At 52.4% G+C, this 15,945-nt stretch overlaps 5 protein-coding genes across 5 annotated transcripts; 2 read left to right on the top strand and 3 right to left on the bottom strand.

Annotated features, from left to right (window-relative positions):
• Positions 1–1,280: 1,280 nt before the first annotated feature.
• ASPACDRAFT_79340 (C-1-tetrahydrofolate synthase) lies at positions 1,281–4,798 on the bottom strand. Its single transcript, XM_020205377.1, has 5 exons — positions 4,499–4,798; positions 4,406–4,426; positions 4,301–4,338; positions 1,710–4,237; positions 1,281–1,650 (listed from the first exon to the last, which is right to left on the bottom strand). The coding sequence occupies exons 1-5, from the start codon at positions 4,620–4,622 to the stop codon at positions 1,542–1,544; spliced, it is 2,820 nt and encodes a 939-aa protein (XP_020055768.1). The 5' UTR covers positions 4,623–4,798; the 3' UTR covers positions 1,281–1,541.
• Positions 4,799–5,667: 869 nt separating this feature from the next.
• Positions 5,668–6,945, top strand: tif34 (translation initiation factor eIF3 subunit i; the record flags this gene model as incomplete). Its single annotated transcript, XM_020199691.1, has 4 exons — positions 5,668–5,694; positions 5,817–6,323; positions 6,400–6,516; positions 6,586–6,945. The coding sequence occupies 4 exons, from the start codon at positions 5,668–5,670 to the stop codon at positions 6,943–6,945; spliced, it is 1,011 nt and encodes a 336-aa protein (XP_020055767.1).
• Positions 6,946–7,751: 806 nt separating this feature from the next.
• mbf1 (multiprotein-bridging factor 1) lies at positions 7,752–8,414 on the bottom strand (the record flags this gene model as incomplete). Its single annotated transcript, XM_020197513.1, has 2 exons — positions 8,168–8,414; positions 7,752–8,060 (listed from the first exon to the last, which is right to left on the bottom strand). Exons 1-2 carry the CDS (start codon positions 8,321–8,323, stop codon positions 7,752–7,754), a joined length of 465 nt encoding a protein of 154 aa, XP_020055766.1. The 5' UTR covers positions 8,324–8,414.
• A 1,841-nt stretch (positions 8,415–10,255) lies between these two features.
• On the top strand, positions 10,256–11,262 carry ASPACDRAFT_44088 (SH3 domain-containing protein; the record flags this gene model as incomplete). The annotated part of the gene is made up of 4 exons (XM_020201371.1): positions 10,256–10,318; positions 10,411–10,831; positions 10,899–11,120; positions 11,207–11,262. The coding sequence occupies 4 exons, from the start codon at positions 10,256–10,258 to the stop codon at positions 11,260–11,262; spliced, it is 762 nt and encodes a 253-aa protein (XP_020055765.1).
• A 321-nt stretch (positions 11,263–11,583) lies between these two features.
• Positions 11,584–15,541, bottom strand: ASPACDRAFT_1902162 (ankyrin repeat domain-containing protein). The gene is made up of 3 exons (XM_020198775.1): positions 15,163–15,541; positions 14,579–15,107; positions 11,584–14,477 (listed from the first exon to the last, which is right to left on the bottom strand). Exons 1-3 carry the CDS (start codon positions 15,280–15,282, stop codon positions 11,668–11,670), a joined length of 3,459 nt encoding a protein of 1,152 aa, XP_020055764.1. The 5' UTR covers positions 15,283–15,541; the 3' UTR covers positions 11,584–11,667.
• Positions 15,542–15,945: the final 404 nt, after the last annotated feature.

Here is a 15,945-nt window from a genome sequence, read left to right as displayed (position 1 = left end):
GGCAGCGACGGCGGCGGCGATGGGACGGCGCGCCAAAGCGGAAGTGAATCGGATAGACGACATCGCAGTTAATTGTTCCGAATATCTGGGGAGGAAAGGGGGGGGGGAATGAGGGAGGAACCGGGGAAACTGCCCACACGGATTAGCAATTCGGTAACGGTAGAAGGGACAATTGGAGGAAACTAGGGTAAAGGAATTCGCGAGAGTACCCGAGGGATAAGGATAGATGAGGAAGAGTAGGGAGGAATAGAGCTCGGATGGAAGGAGGGCGGTGGTGGTAGTGGGGGACGTTCGGAAGCTGCCGTTAAGCCGGAGCTTCCTCTGCAACTTGCAACTTGCAACTTGCTGGGCAGTAAACTTGCTCTGCACTTACCAAGGCCACTGATTCACTGATTCACTGATTATCTACTACGGAGCAGAACGGAGGTTGAACCCGGCAAATGGTTTGGAGGTGATTCCCAAGAAATGGAAGAAGGAAGAACAGGATGGTCAGGAGGGGATTTAAGAAAAGAGTCAGATGGCACAGGCAAACCAACAGCTCTTATCCCAGCAGGAAAAACCCTTTTGCCCTTCCCCGGCATCTGGTGACTGTGACTGTTCAGTCATTCATTTCTCCATTATTTCCCTTTCCGCCCACCGTTGATGACCCTCCCCTGGCCATCGCCGAAGCCGGACTCTGGGCAAGCTTCCCCGGAGTGAGAGAGAGAGAGAGAGAGGGTGTGAGTCGTCGCATCATATGCGTTTCATGGGTCTCGGCAATACTACCATGATTTTCCAGCTCTCCCTAACCTAATCTGATTCTTGCTTTTATTGCTTGACAGATAGGAGGAGGAATGTGTCCTCCCCCTTGCTGTGTGAGAATCAACAAGGTACTATTGAGATCCCGTTGCATCGTCCATTGAACTACTAAATCACTACCTATTGTACTGCACGGTTGTCCTCTCCCGCTCAGCCGATCTTAACCGCTTGCTTTTTTCCCGCGGCTACTCCTCTAACCAGTCCCCCGTCCCTTCCCCCCCTCCCTACAACGGAGAAATCTCCGCCCGGGTCTTTAACCACCGAAATCGCTGCTTAGCCGGACTTGGCCTGCCACTCCCCGGCTCAGAGCTGATTCATCCATCCTTCACCCGCCTCCGGATTCGGTGAATTCACACGTGCTCGGCTAGATGCTACCCGGACAAGATCATCTTCAGAGCCGCAGTAGAACTGACACCTCTCCACTTGGACCGATTCTACATAGTATCATGATATAATGATCTCGTACTCTGAATACTTCATATCCACATCCACATCCATTCTATTATGTTGAAGAGGGCGTAGTATATTCTCTAGCCTTCTAGCTGAGGGACGCCGGCCCTGATGAATGAGCCACGCTTTTGATGTTGAAATAATAGATCCCTCCAATGCTCCTGCGCCCGTTGTAGTTGTAAATTTATCGTCCAAAATCATGAATATATCAAGAAGATAACAGAGAAAGAAATCTATACAGAGACCGCAATTCCGATCCTGAAGTGGGCCTCTCGCCCATGCCAACGTCCCGTCTAGAAGAGACCGTCAATCTCCCCAGTCTCGGGATCGATATCCACATTCAAATAACCAGGGGCTGTGGGCAGACCCGGAATGGTCTGAATGTCTGCTGCAAGGGCATACCTAAAAATCACTCAGTGGGAGGCCCACATGACAGCGCAACTAAACAGAGGGGAACTTACAGATATCCACCGCCAACCGCCAATCGAACGTCACGAATGGGGACGGTGAAGCCAGTCGGGGCACCCTTGAGAGCCGGGTCGTGACTGAGCGAGTACTGCGTCTTCGCAATGCAAATCGGGAGGTTGCCGAATCCTTGGGCAGTGTATGTGTCGACCTTCTTCTGGGCCAATTCACTGAACTCGACCTTCTCCGCACCATACATAGCCTTACCAATCCGCTCGATCCGCTCCTGGATGGTGCCGTCCAAGTTATACAGGAGCTTGAAGTCCTTGGGCTTAGAGCTAGACACGAGGACGCTCTTGGCTAGATCCACCGCACCGGCTCCGCCCTCGGCCCAGTGGTTGGCGGGGACCGCGTCCTCCGCTCCTGCCGCAATGGCCTCTTCGCGAATGACAGCAATCTCGGCCTCCGTGTCGGTCTCGAAACGGTTGATCGCCACCACCACGGGCACACCGTACTGACGAGCGTTCTCAATGTGCTTCTTCAAGTTGATGCAACCCTTGCGCAAGATGTCGACATTCTCAGTGCGGTACACTTCAGGCAGAGCAGCGCCAGGGGTGATCTCAGGGCCGCCACCATGAACCTTCAAGGCACGGACGGTAGCCACAATGACCACGGTGTCGGGAGACAGACCGGAGGACCGGCACTTGATGTTGAAGAAGCGCTCACCGCCCATCGTGAAATCGAAGCCAGCCTCAGTGACAACGAAGCCAGTGCGAGCATCATGGTCCTCATCCGGCTCGGTACCTGCAAGCTTCAAGGCCAATTTGTCGGCGATGACAGAGCTGGCGCCAATGCTGATGTTGGCAAAGGGGCCAGCGTGAACCAGGACAGGAGTTCCCTCCAAGCTCTGCATCAGGTTGGGCTTAATGGCGTCCTTCATAAGAGCTGCGAGAGCACCACCCGCACCAATGTCGTCGCAAGTGACGGGGTCGCCGTTTCGCGAAGTGGCAACAACCATACGTCCCAGTCTCTCACGCATGTCTTCGAGACTGTTGCTCAGCGCAAGAATTGCCATACACTCACTGGCGACCGAGATATCGAAACCAGTTTCGCGCGTCAGACCGCGCTCAGTGGGAGCCTGCCCAATGGTGATTCCGCGCAGGTGACGGTCGTTGACATCCAGAACACGGCGCCAAGTGATAGTCTCAGGGTCGATATCAAGGCGAGCGAAGCGGCGGATCTCTTCCTCAGTGAGTTCGTCCGGGTTGGTCTTGGTGATACCCAACTTCTTGAGTCTCCGGTACATAATGGGCTGGAATTCGCGCTTGCCCTTCTTGGCAGGAACCAGGCGCTTGTAGAGGGCACCATCCTTCTGGGTGGCCTCATGGAACATACGAGTTTCGATAGCGGCAGCAAGAAGGTTGTTAGCGGCAGTGATGGCGTGGATATCGCCAGTCAAGTGCAGGTTAAACTCATCCATCGGGATGACCTGACTGTAACCTCCGCCAGCAGCTCCACCCTTGATACCGAATGTAGGACCCTGGCTGGGCTGGCGCACATTGGCGAAAACAATGCGGTTCAAGTGGGCACCAAGAGCCTGGGACAGACCCAGGGTGGTGGTCGACTTACCCTCACCAAGAGGAGTGGGAGTGATACCGCAGACTAAAATGTACCGACCATCGCGACGGTGAGACAGGCGGTCCAAAACGGAGAGACTGACCTTGGCCTTAGTGTGACCGTAGGGTTCGAGCTCATGGGGTGCAATGCCAATCTCCCCGGCAAGCTGAGTGATCGGTTTAGGATACTGCGCACGAGAGATGGCGATATCGGAGGGCACAGGACTGGCCAATTTGATGGGAAGGGGAGTAATATGTCTATCCTTCTGCTTCTCGAAGTAGGCCTTTGCCCCAGTCACCACGTTCTCCAGCAGCATGGCCACAGTCATGGGCCCAACACCACCGGGGACGGGAGTGATCTGAGAGGCAACCTGAACAGCGGATTCATAATCGACATCTCCAACAAGTCGCTGGCCGGACTTGCGAGTAGCATCGGCCTTGTAGTTAATACCAACGTCAATGACGATGGCACCGGGCTTGAGCCACTCTCCCTTGACAAACTCGGTCTGTCCAATGGCGGCAACAACAATATCGGCAGTCTTCACAATTCTAGCAATATCGGGGGTCTTCGAGTGGCACAAGGTAACGGTTGCATCAGCATTCTTCAGCAAGTAGCTGACGGGGCTTCCGACGATATCGCTGCGACCAAGGACCACAGCTTCCTTACCAGCAGGGTCGATGCCGCTCTCCTGCAGAAGCTTCATGACAGCCTTGGGCGTGCAGGGAAGGAAGAGAGGCCGGCCACCTCGCTTAGCCAATTCTCCAATGTTGATAGCACCGAATCCGTCGACATCCTTCTCGTCCGCGACAGCGGAGGTAATAGTGTGCTCGGACAAGTGCTTGGGGAGGGGCAGCTGGACCAGAATACCGTGTACCGAGGGGTCATTGTTGGCTTTGATGATCTCTTGCAGAACTTCAGGCTGTGTAACAGACTCCGGGAAATTGATGATCTTGCAAAGGATGTTTGTCTGGTACGAGACGTTCCGTTAGCATAAGGATAAGTTGAGTCGTAAGAGCAGGGTGGCATATACCTCCTCGGCAGCCTTCAACTTCATGCGCACATAAGTGCCTGAGGTTATGCGTTAGCGTCCGCGACTCTCCACCACTAAACCAATTTTATGAAAGAAAAAACCTACTGGAATCCGATCGGTTGCCAACTGTAAGATTTCAAGCCAAGTCAGTACTCAAGCGATCACGGTGCGGAGAGATTGTGAGGGGCTATGACGCACCCTGAAAGATAACCAGACTAGGCTTGAATCTGGGGTTGGATTCCTGGATCTGGCGGATCTCAGTCTTGAGTCCCTCGCGAATGTTCTTGGCAATCTGGGTGCCATCGATCTTGGTAGCTGTCATGGCTGCTAATCGGGTGCTCGAGAAGGTACGTCGGGAAGAGGAGGAGGAGGGGGTGGAGACGAGCCTCGGGAAACCTAGCACGGCGCGATGAGCAGACGAGGAGGCACAGCGAAGATAAGACCTAGCCCCGCGTCTTGAGAAGAGCAGTCGTGGGTAGAGGGAAGGTAAGGGGTGGTAGTGAAGCTGAATCGGAAAAAGAGTATAAGAGCGCTCAGCGTTGACAACAGCAGCAGCACAGCGGGGTAAACTCGCCGAAGCCGAACGGGCGGGGGGGAATGGCATTGGATGACTGGGCTGGGTCGAGTCACAGCTCTTAGCCACTGCAGCTTTCCTCGGCCAGCTCAGGTGCAGATAGGGAAAAGGTTGAAAACCACCGATAAACTCCTTGAATAATCGAATCAGGCAGCCCAAGACTCCGTAGAATGCCTAAAAAATGAAAGACTGTGAAGAAGCAGATTCTAAACTGCCAGTCAAGCAAAGCAACTATTATTCTAGGGAAGTTCTTTTTCCATCATAATTCACCCTCGAGTTTGCTGTTTCGACACTGTTTGCTCTGTTCTTTGCTGCCTTTGTTTTCCATGGAAAAGTCTCCCCGATGAATGCCGCCGGAGCCTCAGGCTGACGCTGGGGTGACAATGAGATTTCTTCCTTAGGCTTAGTGCACGTAGTCTAGACCAGGAGGGGTATGGGCTGTCTTTTATCACGTGAATAACAGACTAAGCCAAATTCGCAGACAGCTCTCAGGGCTGCACACCTCACGTGAGATAGTAGTCAGCAATACCGGACCTACTAATTCTCCGGTACGGTCACCATGTGACAAAACAGGCTCAATCAGGCAAGTCTTGGCGCGCGAGCCCGGACTGTGCGATGAAATTCAAACTAGTCCTGACGACGCCGACGAAGTGAGCCCGCCAGCACCCCGCAAGGATTTCCGCCTCATCACGCAGGTATTATACGACTCCCGGTCACAGACGCCCTCAGCTGTGATCCATCGCTCTTTTAATTCCGTCGCCTTTCCCCAGATTCATCGCGTGGTCGGCCCAAGATGAGGCCTATTTTGCTTGCGGGCCATGTGCGTTTTGCCATCCTCCTCCCTCCCAGCTCGGAAGACTCTTATCTGTCGCCTGCAAAAAACATTTGAAGAACAACAGGATGGGGAAACATGGTGGTCGCTGACATTTTTCACTCTTGCAGGAACGTGCCCTGACTCAGATCAAGTTCAACAGCGATGGCGATCTTCTTTTCTCCGTGTCGAAGGATAAAATTGTGTGCGCCTGGTGGTCGGCCAACGGCGAGAGACTCGGTACCTACAACGGACACCAGGGTGCTATCTGGACGGTCGACGTGAGCCCCAACACGGTTCTCCTGGCGACGGGCTCGGCAGACAACACCGTGCGACTATGGAACGTCAAGACCGGCGAGTGCGTGAAGGTGTGGGATTTCCCTACGGCCGTGAAGCGGGTCGAGTTCAGCCCCGACGGAAGCAGACTTTTGGCCGTGACGGAGAAGCGTATGGGTTTCTTGGGTACCATCGCCGTCCTTGACATCAGCTACGGCGAGAACTTGGAGGACCAGGCCGATGAGCCCAGCTTGCGGATCACCTGCACGGAGAGCAAGGCCACCGTTGCGGGCTGGAGTTATCTGGGCAAGTACATCATTGCTGGTCACGAAGACGGCAGTGTCAGCCAGTACGACGAGAAGGTGCGCAGACCGAATATTTTTCACTGGCGAGGAAATCGGGACAGATGAGTTGCTAACACGGCATGCGGGAAAACAGACCGGTGAGCAGCTGGAGAACGTCCAGGCCCACGAGTTCGACCACCAGATCAACGACATCCAATTTTCTCAAGACCGCAGCCACTTCATCACCGCCTCCAAGGACAAGTCTGCCAAGGTAAGTGTCCTTTTGTCCTATTTAAATCTCTCCATGACACGTGCAAGCTTGTTAACACGCGGTTGCCAGCTCATCTCCTCCCGTAACCTCGCCATCCTCAAGACCTACCCCGCCGATACTCCCTTGAACAGCGCCACGATCACGCCCAAGAAGGATTACGTTATTCTGGGTGGTGGTCAGGCCGCCATGGATGTCACCACCACCTCCGCCCGCCAGGGTAAATTCGAGGCTCGCTTCTACCACAAGGTCTTCGAGGACGAGATCGGCCGTGTCAGAGGTCACTTCGGTCCCCTCAACACCGTCGACGTCCACCCCGCCGGTACTGCCTACGCTTCCGGCGGAGAGGACGGTTACGTTCGTGTGCACCACTTCGACAAGCCTTACTTTGACTTCATGTACGAGGTCGAGCGGGAGCAGCTGCGGAAGTAGAGCGAAGGAGGGGCGATTTTGACGTTCGGAATGCATCTTTTTTAAAACCAGTTACGCATCCTTTGTATGTGTCATGAGGCGAAGTTTCATCTTTTCTTTCACTATACTCCCCACAAAAGTAGAAAGGCAAGACCGGTACGGCGGGTACGTGAAAAAAAGACCTTGAGGCGATATCCAGGGCATGAGTTATATTTCATTTGTTCCATGATACAGTCGGAGTTGGTACCATTTCCTATTTCTGGTCGCTATGGTGTGTCCTAATAAAAAGAAACCTTATTTTGTTTTACTTTACTGTTTTGCACACACCTTATGATTCCAGCTTCTCTTGCTTCATAATCTTGTCTTGCTCATGAACAATTCATTTGAATTCCGAGGTCAATTTGCTAGGCAACATTTCCTATCGCGCCCGAGTAAATGCATAAAACCAGGAAGTATCAATATCCACCAAGCAGAATCACAGATTTGTATGATTCGGGGGAAAAAAAGTCTTTGTCTTTAGTTCTGAATGACAAAATAAAAACAGACTCCGTCTTTGAATACCGGGCCAGCGCTCTTCTGACCAGCAGATAAACAAAGGAGAAAAACGGGTTTAGAAAAAGGAATCATGAGATCTCATATTGAGAAGAAGGTGCGTTAGACGTGACATCCGGATAAAAAAAAAAGTGCGAACTTGATGGAGGGAAAACCCGAGACGATTCGAAGGTGAAAAAAGGGCCGATTAAGGAGATAGAAGATGAAATTAGACAGAAAAAACTTCATGCAAACTTCCCCGGAAGAAAAAGTCGCGGGCTCACCCCCGAGTCAATTTACTTTTTCTTGGGGAACTTCTCTGCTCCGATGTCCGAGCCTCGCAGCTTGACGTTGAGGACACGCTCCATGGCACTCAGGACCTTCTGGTCGGGAGCAGCGGTACCGCGCTCGAAGTCTTGGATGACGGTGACGGTGGTGTTGCACTTGGTGGCGAGTTCCTTCTGGGTCATCTTGTAGCCCTCGTCGGTACGGCGCTTCTTGATGGCATCGGCGACCTGGTGGCCGACGGTCTTGGGCTTGACAATGTCGTCGCTGCGGTCGACCTTGGTCAAGTGCTGGCCCTCGGGGGCACCGGAGCGTCCGGCCTGAATTCATACACCAAGTCAGAACAAATTGCCCCACCTTTTAGAAGTTTTTGGGTCTGGGTGGCGGTTGGCTGCCCATGAAGCGAGAGAGTGAGGAAATGACTTACAGCGTTGCCAGTGGCGTACTTCTTCTCGGTTCCGATAACGAGACCCTGGCGCTGAGCGGCGTTCAGAGCACTCTTGCCCTTAACGACGGTCTCGCGGATGGCAGGGCCACCACGGTTCTTGCTTCCAATGCGCGTAACGGAGTCCCAGTCGCTCATTTTGAATTTGTGTGTAGAGACGGTGGTGAGAATGGGGTTGTTGGGAAGATGGTGTTGAGCGTGCTTTTTGGCGGAGAGGAGCAGGTGGCGGTAGAGAAAGATCGCGTGAGATGTGTTGTAAGGAGGGATGTTGGAGACCCGCCGAATTTATATCGCCGCCACGGAAGCTTCTCGAGCCCTTGGGATGGCGGAGTCAGAGGGGCGCTGGGCGCTAATCTCAATTGGGCTTAATCGCTGCTGACATCATGTGCCATTAAGGCTATTAACTCCGTCGTACAGTCAGTCAATCCATCGAGGCAGTGTGCATACTCGAACTATACCCAGGTTGCGACTGTGAGTCAGTATGAGTCTTTCTCGCTTATTTGTTGTGTCTTTCCGATCTGTCTTTGTTGAAACAACTGTATGGCAGTGTATTACGATCTGATCAATACACAAGTTGCGATTGAATTGTCAGCAATCAATGCTTTGAGTTTCCATGAAGGACAACTGCATGTCAATTCCGACACGTTGGCTCGCAGAATGAGTTCTGGCTTGTCGGGCCTACAGTCTAATTTTGTGGCTTTTTCCTATATATCTCTGTCGCTTATTGTGGCTCAGTTGATGATACACATGTTGTTTTGAAGCATTACATCTTTACGAATCGGATATATATACTTCCCACAATAAGGTCTATTTTCAATGGCTTTCACTACAAAGCATGTAGAAAGGAGACTCTTCTGTAGAAAGATGCAACGGACTTCGTATGATGTCGTAAACGTGTTTCGAACCCTTCTGAGTCCAGTATCTCTCAGGATAGCTCGAGCTGCTAGCACTCAGTCAATTACGATTTTCCCGTGGCTGTTGAGGACAGAGGTGCAGATGTTGCGCGCAACCTTCACAACGTTATACGGTATTGGGAGAGAAGAGTTAGCGAGAATCTAAGAGTCAATGTACAGATGACTGTGGCTGTAGCATTTCACTTAGCTAGTATGTAACCGTATAACCTACACTGTAGGTTTGAGCAAGTCAATAAGGAGAATTGCGAGGACTCGCTCTCTGCTCGACTCTGCTAAGACAGTGATAGATGGCTCGCCTTATATGACCTCGAATAGCCAAGATACTTCTTTGCTGAATCATACCTATGCTATTTCGAGCATAGTCTAGATCACTTGAATCATGGTACGAGTAGCCTATGCATAAGGGACTAGTGCCTTGATGTGCAATAAGGACCGATTGAGAACTTGATACACTTGGGGAGCAAAGAGTGTAGTATTTTGACAGATCAAACAGGATGAAGACCCAAGAATAGCACATTTGAGGTGTGGCCAAGAGAAAAAGCGAGACACTGCTTTTCCCAAGTAACAGGTTGAGGAGCATGTCGGCCTGAACCTTGGCAGATGTTGGCTTTGGTCATTTCATTGTCATTTCATTCGAAGAGCAACAACATCTTCCTTGAGCCCCAGTTCCTGAGTGGGACTGCCGAGCACTACCTAAAATTTGCCCCTTTCCAGCATCAAGCGTCCAACCTCAAGCACCAGGTAGGGCTTGTAACCTTGAATATTGAAAATATGAACGGATAATAATGGTGCCTGGAATGACAAGACAAGCTAATTGTCGCGGGGCCAATCAGACAAGCAAAAGGGCTAAGGCCACCCCTCCCTCCAGGCTCTGAACGAGTCGTTGCCGCTGGGTGGAAGCGGCCTCAGGTACCAAATCTGAGTAAGAGGAGGGACCAACTGGAGACTGCGGCCAATGCATCCGTTATTCAGTCACTCCATTAGCGAGCGTCTCGTCTGTTATTATTTGCCTCTCATCTTCCACATCCATCTTTCTGTCTGTCCACTCTTTTTCTTCCAGCGCTTCTTCTGCCTTTTGGAATCGAGTCACATTCTTGATTGCTTTGCCCTGGTTCAGTTTCGTTAAATCACTCGAATCCGCTTCACATAGCCTGCCATGGCATCCCAAGGCGATCTGTTCTCGGCCGTGACCAACCGGTCGCTCCGCAACGTCCGATCGGTTAGTTTGTATCCCCTCACCTGTTTGAACACCCTGCAGTCAAATTATAACCGGCGTGGTACTGGGGTTACTGACTCAAGAACTGTCTGTAGGAGCTCGAATTCCTAGCCGATTCCTCAGTCATCACTCGTGCACAACTCTCCTCGATCTTATCGCAACTCCCGAAAGAGAACGAGCGCAGTAGATCCTCGGTGCCCCCTCAGCAACCGCCGGTCCAGCAGCCGCAGCCAGTGGCGCCGCTGCCCATCCAGACACAGCCGTCTCCTGCTCCCTATTCTCCTCCCGTCAATCAATTCGCCAATGCCTCGTTGAACGAGAAGGCGACATATCAAGCGCAGCCTCCGCCGCAGCCGTACGCCAACCCGGCCGTCCCGCCGCCTCCTGCTTATCCCCAGGCCCCGCCCGTGCTGTCTATCGCCTCGGCTCTGTATGCGTACACCCCGACGGACCCCGGCGACTTGGCTCTGCAGCCGCGTGACCGTATCCATGTTTTGGAACACATGAACGCTGATTGTAAGGATTCTATACATCCCCAATAAAGGCGACGAAATTCCTTTATGGCTGCTAACAATAAACATAGGGTGGCGTGGTCGTAACGAGCGCACCAACCTCGAGGGTATCTTCCCCCGCAGCTATGTCGACGTGATTGACGAGAAGACTGTCTCGTCCCCTCCACCCACCAACTATGGAAATATGCCTCTGGAAGTGAGCCAAAGTGGCTCTACGCCTGATGGGGACCCTGCCAAGAAGGGCAAATTCGAGGAACACGGCAAGAAGTTTGGCAAGAAACTGGGTAATGCTGGTGAGTTTTGTCTAGGGAAAGCAGATTTGATGCTTTTCTATCAGCTTGCACTCTTCGAATTCTTGAATGCTGACGATATACTCTAGCTGTCTTCGGTGCCGGTGCGACCATTGGTTCAAACATTGTGAACAGCATCTTTTAATGTTTGTTTGTCGAAGTTGGTAACTCTAGGAAAGGGTCCGAGAGAATTTGTGGATCACCCTTGTGTGCTCTTTGTTTTTAGTCCAGTATTTTCATGGGATTGGCGTTGGTGGTTGTTTTTCTGATTCTTATCATTATACTCTCTGTGAATTCCCTGATTCGTGATCGCTTTAGTGAGACCCATTTCGAATAGGTGGTTATAGGCTTCATGGAGCGCTGAATATCTGTGATCAGACAGAGTTAATACAACTGGTCAACTTAAGAGTGGTCTGTGTGATTGTGTTTCAAGGACAAGAGGATCCCGAAGGTATTTCACATCAGTATCGTAATCTACAATGAATCTGCTAGGCAGCTTTCCGATTTACTCGAATATGCATAGACCCGGCAATGCCTCGATGCACACAAATTATATTTGTGATGTTGAGTCCCTCGCCAATGCTTGCTCCAAAAGCTCGACAGCCTCTGCATGCTGTACGTCTCGCGCCCAGTCCAAGGCCGTGGTGCCGCTCCACATATGTTTGCGGACGTCAACACCCCGGTCCAGTAGGACCTTCATCGCCGCAGTGCACCTGTTCCGAGCCGACAGCATCAGAGCAGTGCAGCCGTCCTCCGTCTGGACGTCCGCATCTGCGCCACCTTCCAACAACACCTTCATCAATTCCACGCGGTCCTCCGAGGCCGCCACCAGCAACGGATACCCCATGTCAACATGGGCGCCATGATCCAAGAGCCATCGGACCACACCGGGGTGATCCCCCGACGTTGCCACCAGGAGCGGAGTGAGGCCGCCGTTCCGGGCCTGGGCATTCACATTGGCTCCCCGGCGGACGAGAAGCGAGACGCTCGCGAGATCCCCGACATGGCAGGCTGCCATCAATGGCGTTGCGCCCCGGGCATCAGGGCCGTCAATGTAGGCGCCCGCGTCGAGCAGCACTTCCACGGCCGCGTGGTTCCCCGTCGCGACCATCTTGATCAGGGGTGTCAGTCCGTCATCGGACTCGTCTTTCGTGTTGAGGCTTATGCCGCGTCGGCGTAGCGTGTTGATGGTATCCTGATACCCCTTTTCGGCAGCCCACATGATGACATGATGGATCAGCCCCGGGCACTGTTGTTGGCACTCGGTCCATCGGATGATGAGCCACTGCATGAGCGCGTGATGGCCGTTCTGGATGACCCAGTCCAGCGCGAGCTGGTCTTCAGCTCCGAGGAACTCACGGGTGAACACCTCGTCGCCATGGATCAGCCACCGAAGGACGGCCTGCGAGCCGGAGCTGGCCTCGGCGTCCTGATCGGAGGCTCTGGAAATGGGCAGAGTATCGCCCGAAATCCCGAGAGCGCCGAGTGCGCTCTGGACGGCGTCTTTGTCACGGTATCTTTCGGCCGTGTGCCATGCTAGCCACCCTAGCTGAAGCGAGATGGCGCTCCAGCGCTCAGGGCGTCTACTGACGTCCAGCCAATTATCTGGGCGCGAACTCCTCAGACGAGCTCGGAGGCTTGCTCTGGGATCTCTCTCTAGCAGACGAACAGCATTTTGGAAGCCCTCCGCCTGTGTCTTCGAGTCAAAGTGCACCATCGCCCGGCGGCACAGATAGCCCAGCTCGTATAACGTATGTTCGAACTCGACTCCGGCGCAACGCTCACACAGCCAGTGTAGGGCGGCAAAGGCTTCTGTCCACTTTTGAGCAACGATGTTGTTATGGATGTATTGTTGCACCCCTTCTGAGTCTCCTGCCAGCCTTGGCAAGAGACTATGATGCTCCAAGGTCGGTACAATGCACAGCAAGGCGTCTTCAGTGAGCCCCAGCCTCTCTGCTGTAAAGACCGCCGCGAGTGAATCCAGGCGATTACTGAAAGCCATATACCCGCTCTGTGATCCTGCGCGTATCTCAACATGGCCGCCGAAGTTCGTGACTTCGCGCAGGACGCTTTGGAGGAACCTTATATAGATCTCCTGCGCAGCCGCAACTTCCATCCCGACGTTGGTCCTCACAGCAAGTATACTCTTGCTGTTTGAACTTGTGCTGGGAAGAAAACCGAACCGTCGGTTGTGGAAGCTGATGATATTCGCAGGAATCATCTGCGCTTCGATGTGGCGGAACATCCATTTATGGAACAGTAAGTCAGCTTCTTCTTCCGAGGCCTCCTTCTCATTCAGCCCAACGGCACGAACAAGTCCACTCTGGAGGTATCCCGGGTCGGTCTTGATCTGTGACCATGTCCAAAGTCCAAGCACTGCTTCTAGCGCAACGATATCAACCTCCCACTGTAAAGTCTCCTCCGACCTAACAAGCTTGATAGGGTAATTTTCAGTGACCGAACTAGTAGCGTTGCTGTTGCTACTATTGTGGGCTTGGCATTGAAACAGAAGGTCGAAAGAGTGGGTATCTTTGATAATGTGCTTCCATTCTGAGAACAAAGCCATCGTCCCTGTAATCGCTTTCGCTAGATTGCAAGCTATTTGCCTGATGGGCAAATCATCCCACTTCATGCCATCATGGCTTCCTTCAGATATTAGCTGAGCTAATCGTGTCCTCGTCTGTATAGCTCTTGTCCCAGAACCATGCTTTTGTGCTCCGTGAGTGGTAGAGCTTGTACCGAAAGTCTGATTGACATGCACCTGCGACGGAGACGCAGGAACTCCATTGACCATTAACTCAAACGATCGAATGCCTTCGAGGTGGAATGCGAAACAGTCTAACTCTTGCTTTCTATGAGAGACCAAATCTATCTCTGGCTTCGTGAACCGATTCTCGTTTGATCCAGATCTTTTGGTCCGGAGGGATGCTCTCACGATTGACATCAGGAAGGTCGAACCCACCTGTGCAAGAATCACCGATGCATGAAGCCCGCGGAAGCCCACAAATTGGGTCACGAACCCAACGACAGCCGTGGTCACCGCGAGCGCCAGCAGTGGCTGCTCCGTAGATTCAACGGGGCTCCTGACTGATTTGATGTACAAGAGGTCTTTGCTAGCCTGCGCGCTGGATCCTTCGTTGACAGCCAAATAAGCACCGAAGGTCCGGTCTCCGACATCTTGGTCTCCTGGCTGCAGCCAGTATATCTTGCTGGGGACGGTCGGGCGGATGTAGCATTTTGCGGAGGAGCGTTGGATGAGAAAAGCGCAGAAGAACATCCCAATACTGAGCAGCATGGTACCCATGAAGAATAAGGGGAAAGCATAATCAACCACCGGGTTGCCATCTTTCAGAAACCGATCTGGATATAAGAAAACGGTTATAGCAGAGTATGCAAGTACGCCTAGAGACCCGATGGTTAGGATACTACCAACCTAGGACGAATCGAAGGCCGTTACTTACCTACTTGTAACAGAAACCCCAGTGCCGCAGCAGCATAAAACCACCCCTGGCTCCTTCTTGCGATTCCCTTGTTCAAGGAAAGGTTTGCTATGTCGAGCTCAGCGAAGTACTCTTTCCCATCAAGAATCCATTGGCCTTCTCCGGCCACCCAGGCACCGGACTGAAGCGCGTCCCGCAGAGTTCCGATCTTGTACGAGCGCTGCTGGGTCCGTGGGTCTATCTCCTCCCATACAATGGTCTCTAATATTCGAGGTCTTCCAGTGACCCTCGAGATACCTCCGTGGTTGAAAAGTTCCGCTGTGGTCTCGGAGACACAGGACAACAGTTCATTCTCTGCTTCTCCGGGACCTTCCTGGGCTCGACCCACGAACGCCCTTACAGAGGCGTTCCCGCAGATGCGGATGGCAGAAATCACTGCTGTGAGAATGCCCAGAGGCGAAACGGCGAATATGAGGTTGTCTAGTACGCTGATCGATTCGGAGAGGTATTGTTTGCTCAGTCGATCCCCGAATAGGGATATCAGAGGTGCCTGGGTGGTCACGGTTACGATCGAGTCGCCAATTTAGAAGCTGTCACACACTCACCAAGTCTGTTGCCAGATCATCGGTGAAGTCATCCCACCCCGTTGCTCGGGCGCTGGGTATGCTGACGAGCAAAGCCAGCAGGATCAATTGTCTCGCCATGGTTAGGTGAATAGGAACCATTCACTTCATAGCGGGCCTTGATAATCAAATCGACGGCTCCATGTCCTTTTCAATGAACAAATACAACAGGCACGGATGGCCAACTCAGCCTTGTAGGCGCCATGTTCAAAGCCTCGTTGGAGGGAGGCTGAAGCTCCAGCTAGTGATGACTTAGTCTAACTTGCCGGCGGCTGCTCTCAATTGCCCGTAGGCCACCCTCTTGTCGCGCGCTTCTGTTCAGGTTCTCTCTGCCTTTCCTACTATTCATATTAAGTCCCCTTCAAAGCTCTGATCATGTCTCCTACAATACATACGGATATTTCAGATGCTCAAGAATCCATCATTGAGATAGATCTATGGGGGAGTAGCACCTACTGGCGTTAGCCGAATGCGAAGAAATCAAGCATGATCAGTTATGACTTTCGCTCATTAAAGGTTCGTGAAGCTCGCTTCCATATAGAATTTTTAGGTTACTAACAAATTAACTCGACACAAAAGAGATCTCATTCATCATCGTCCTGTATCCTCTATCCTTCCTGCATATCGATTTATTATTGTGTTGCGTTGCGTCCTTGACGCCACACCTACACAAGCGTTGTCTCCCCAGTTGGAGCTGATAGGGGACTCTTCAGAGCGATAGACAATTGTGTCAATGTAGTGGATCTCAAATTTGCCACGCTTTCG

The sequence above is a fragment of the Aspergillus aculeatus genome (genome assembly GCF_001890905.1).
Source record: "Aspergillus aculeatus ATCC 16872 unplaced genomic scaffold ASPACscaffold_9, whole genome shotgun sequence".
NCBI classification, from domain to species: Eukaryota; Fungi; Ascomycota; class Eurotiomycetes; order Eurotiales; family Aspergillaceae; genus Aspergillus; species Aspergillus aculeatus.
Note: the sequence above shows the minus strand (reverse complement) of the source record. Positions and strands in the feature narration are given on the sequence as shown.

What these genes read in the sequence shown, in the direction of transcription:
- ASPACDRAFT_79340 (XM_020205377.1), bottom strand. Translation starts at nt 4,622, where the DNA reads ATGACAGCTACCAAGATCGATGGCACCCAGATTGCCAAGAACATTCGC. An exon ending in TAGTCTGGTTATCTTTCAGG is followed by an intron (nt 4,427 to 4,498) that starts GTGCGTCATAGC and finishes GAAATCTTACAG; the next exon opens with TTGGCAACCGATCGGATTCC. An exon ending in AGTTGAAGGCTGCCGAGGAG is followed by an intron (nt 4,238 to 4,300) that starts GTATATGCCACC and finishes GTCTCGTACCAG; the next exon opens with ACAAACATCCTTTGCAAGAT.
- ASPACDRAFT_1902162 (XM_020198775.1), bottom strand. Translation starts at nt 15,282, where the DNA reads ATGGTTCCTATTCACCTAACCATGGCGAGACAATTGATCCTGCTGGCT. An exon ending in ATGATCTGGCAACAGACTTG is followed by an intron (nt 15,108 to 15,162) that starts GTGAGTGTGTGA and finishes GTGACCACCCAG; the next exon opens with GCACCTCTGATATCCCTATT. An exon ending in GGGGTTTCTGTTACAAGTAG is followed by an intron (nt 14,478 to 14,578) that starts GTAAGTAACGGC and finishes TCTTATATCCAG; the next exon opens with ATCGGTTTCTGAAAGATGGC.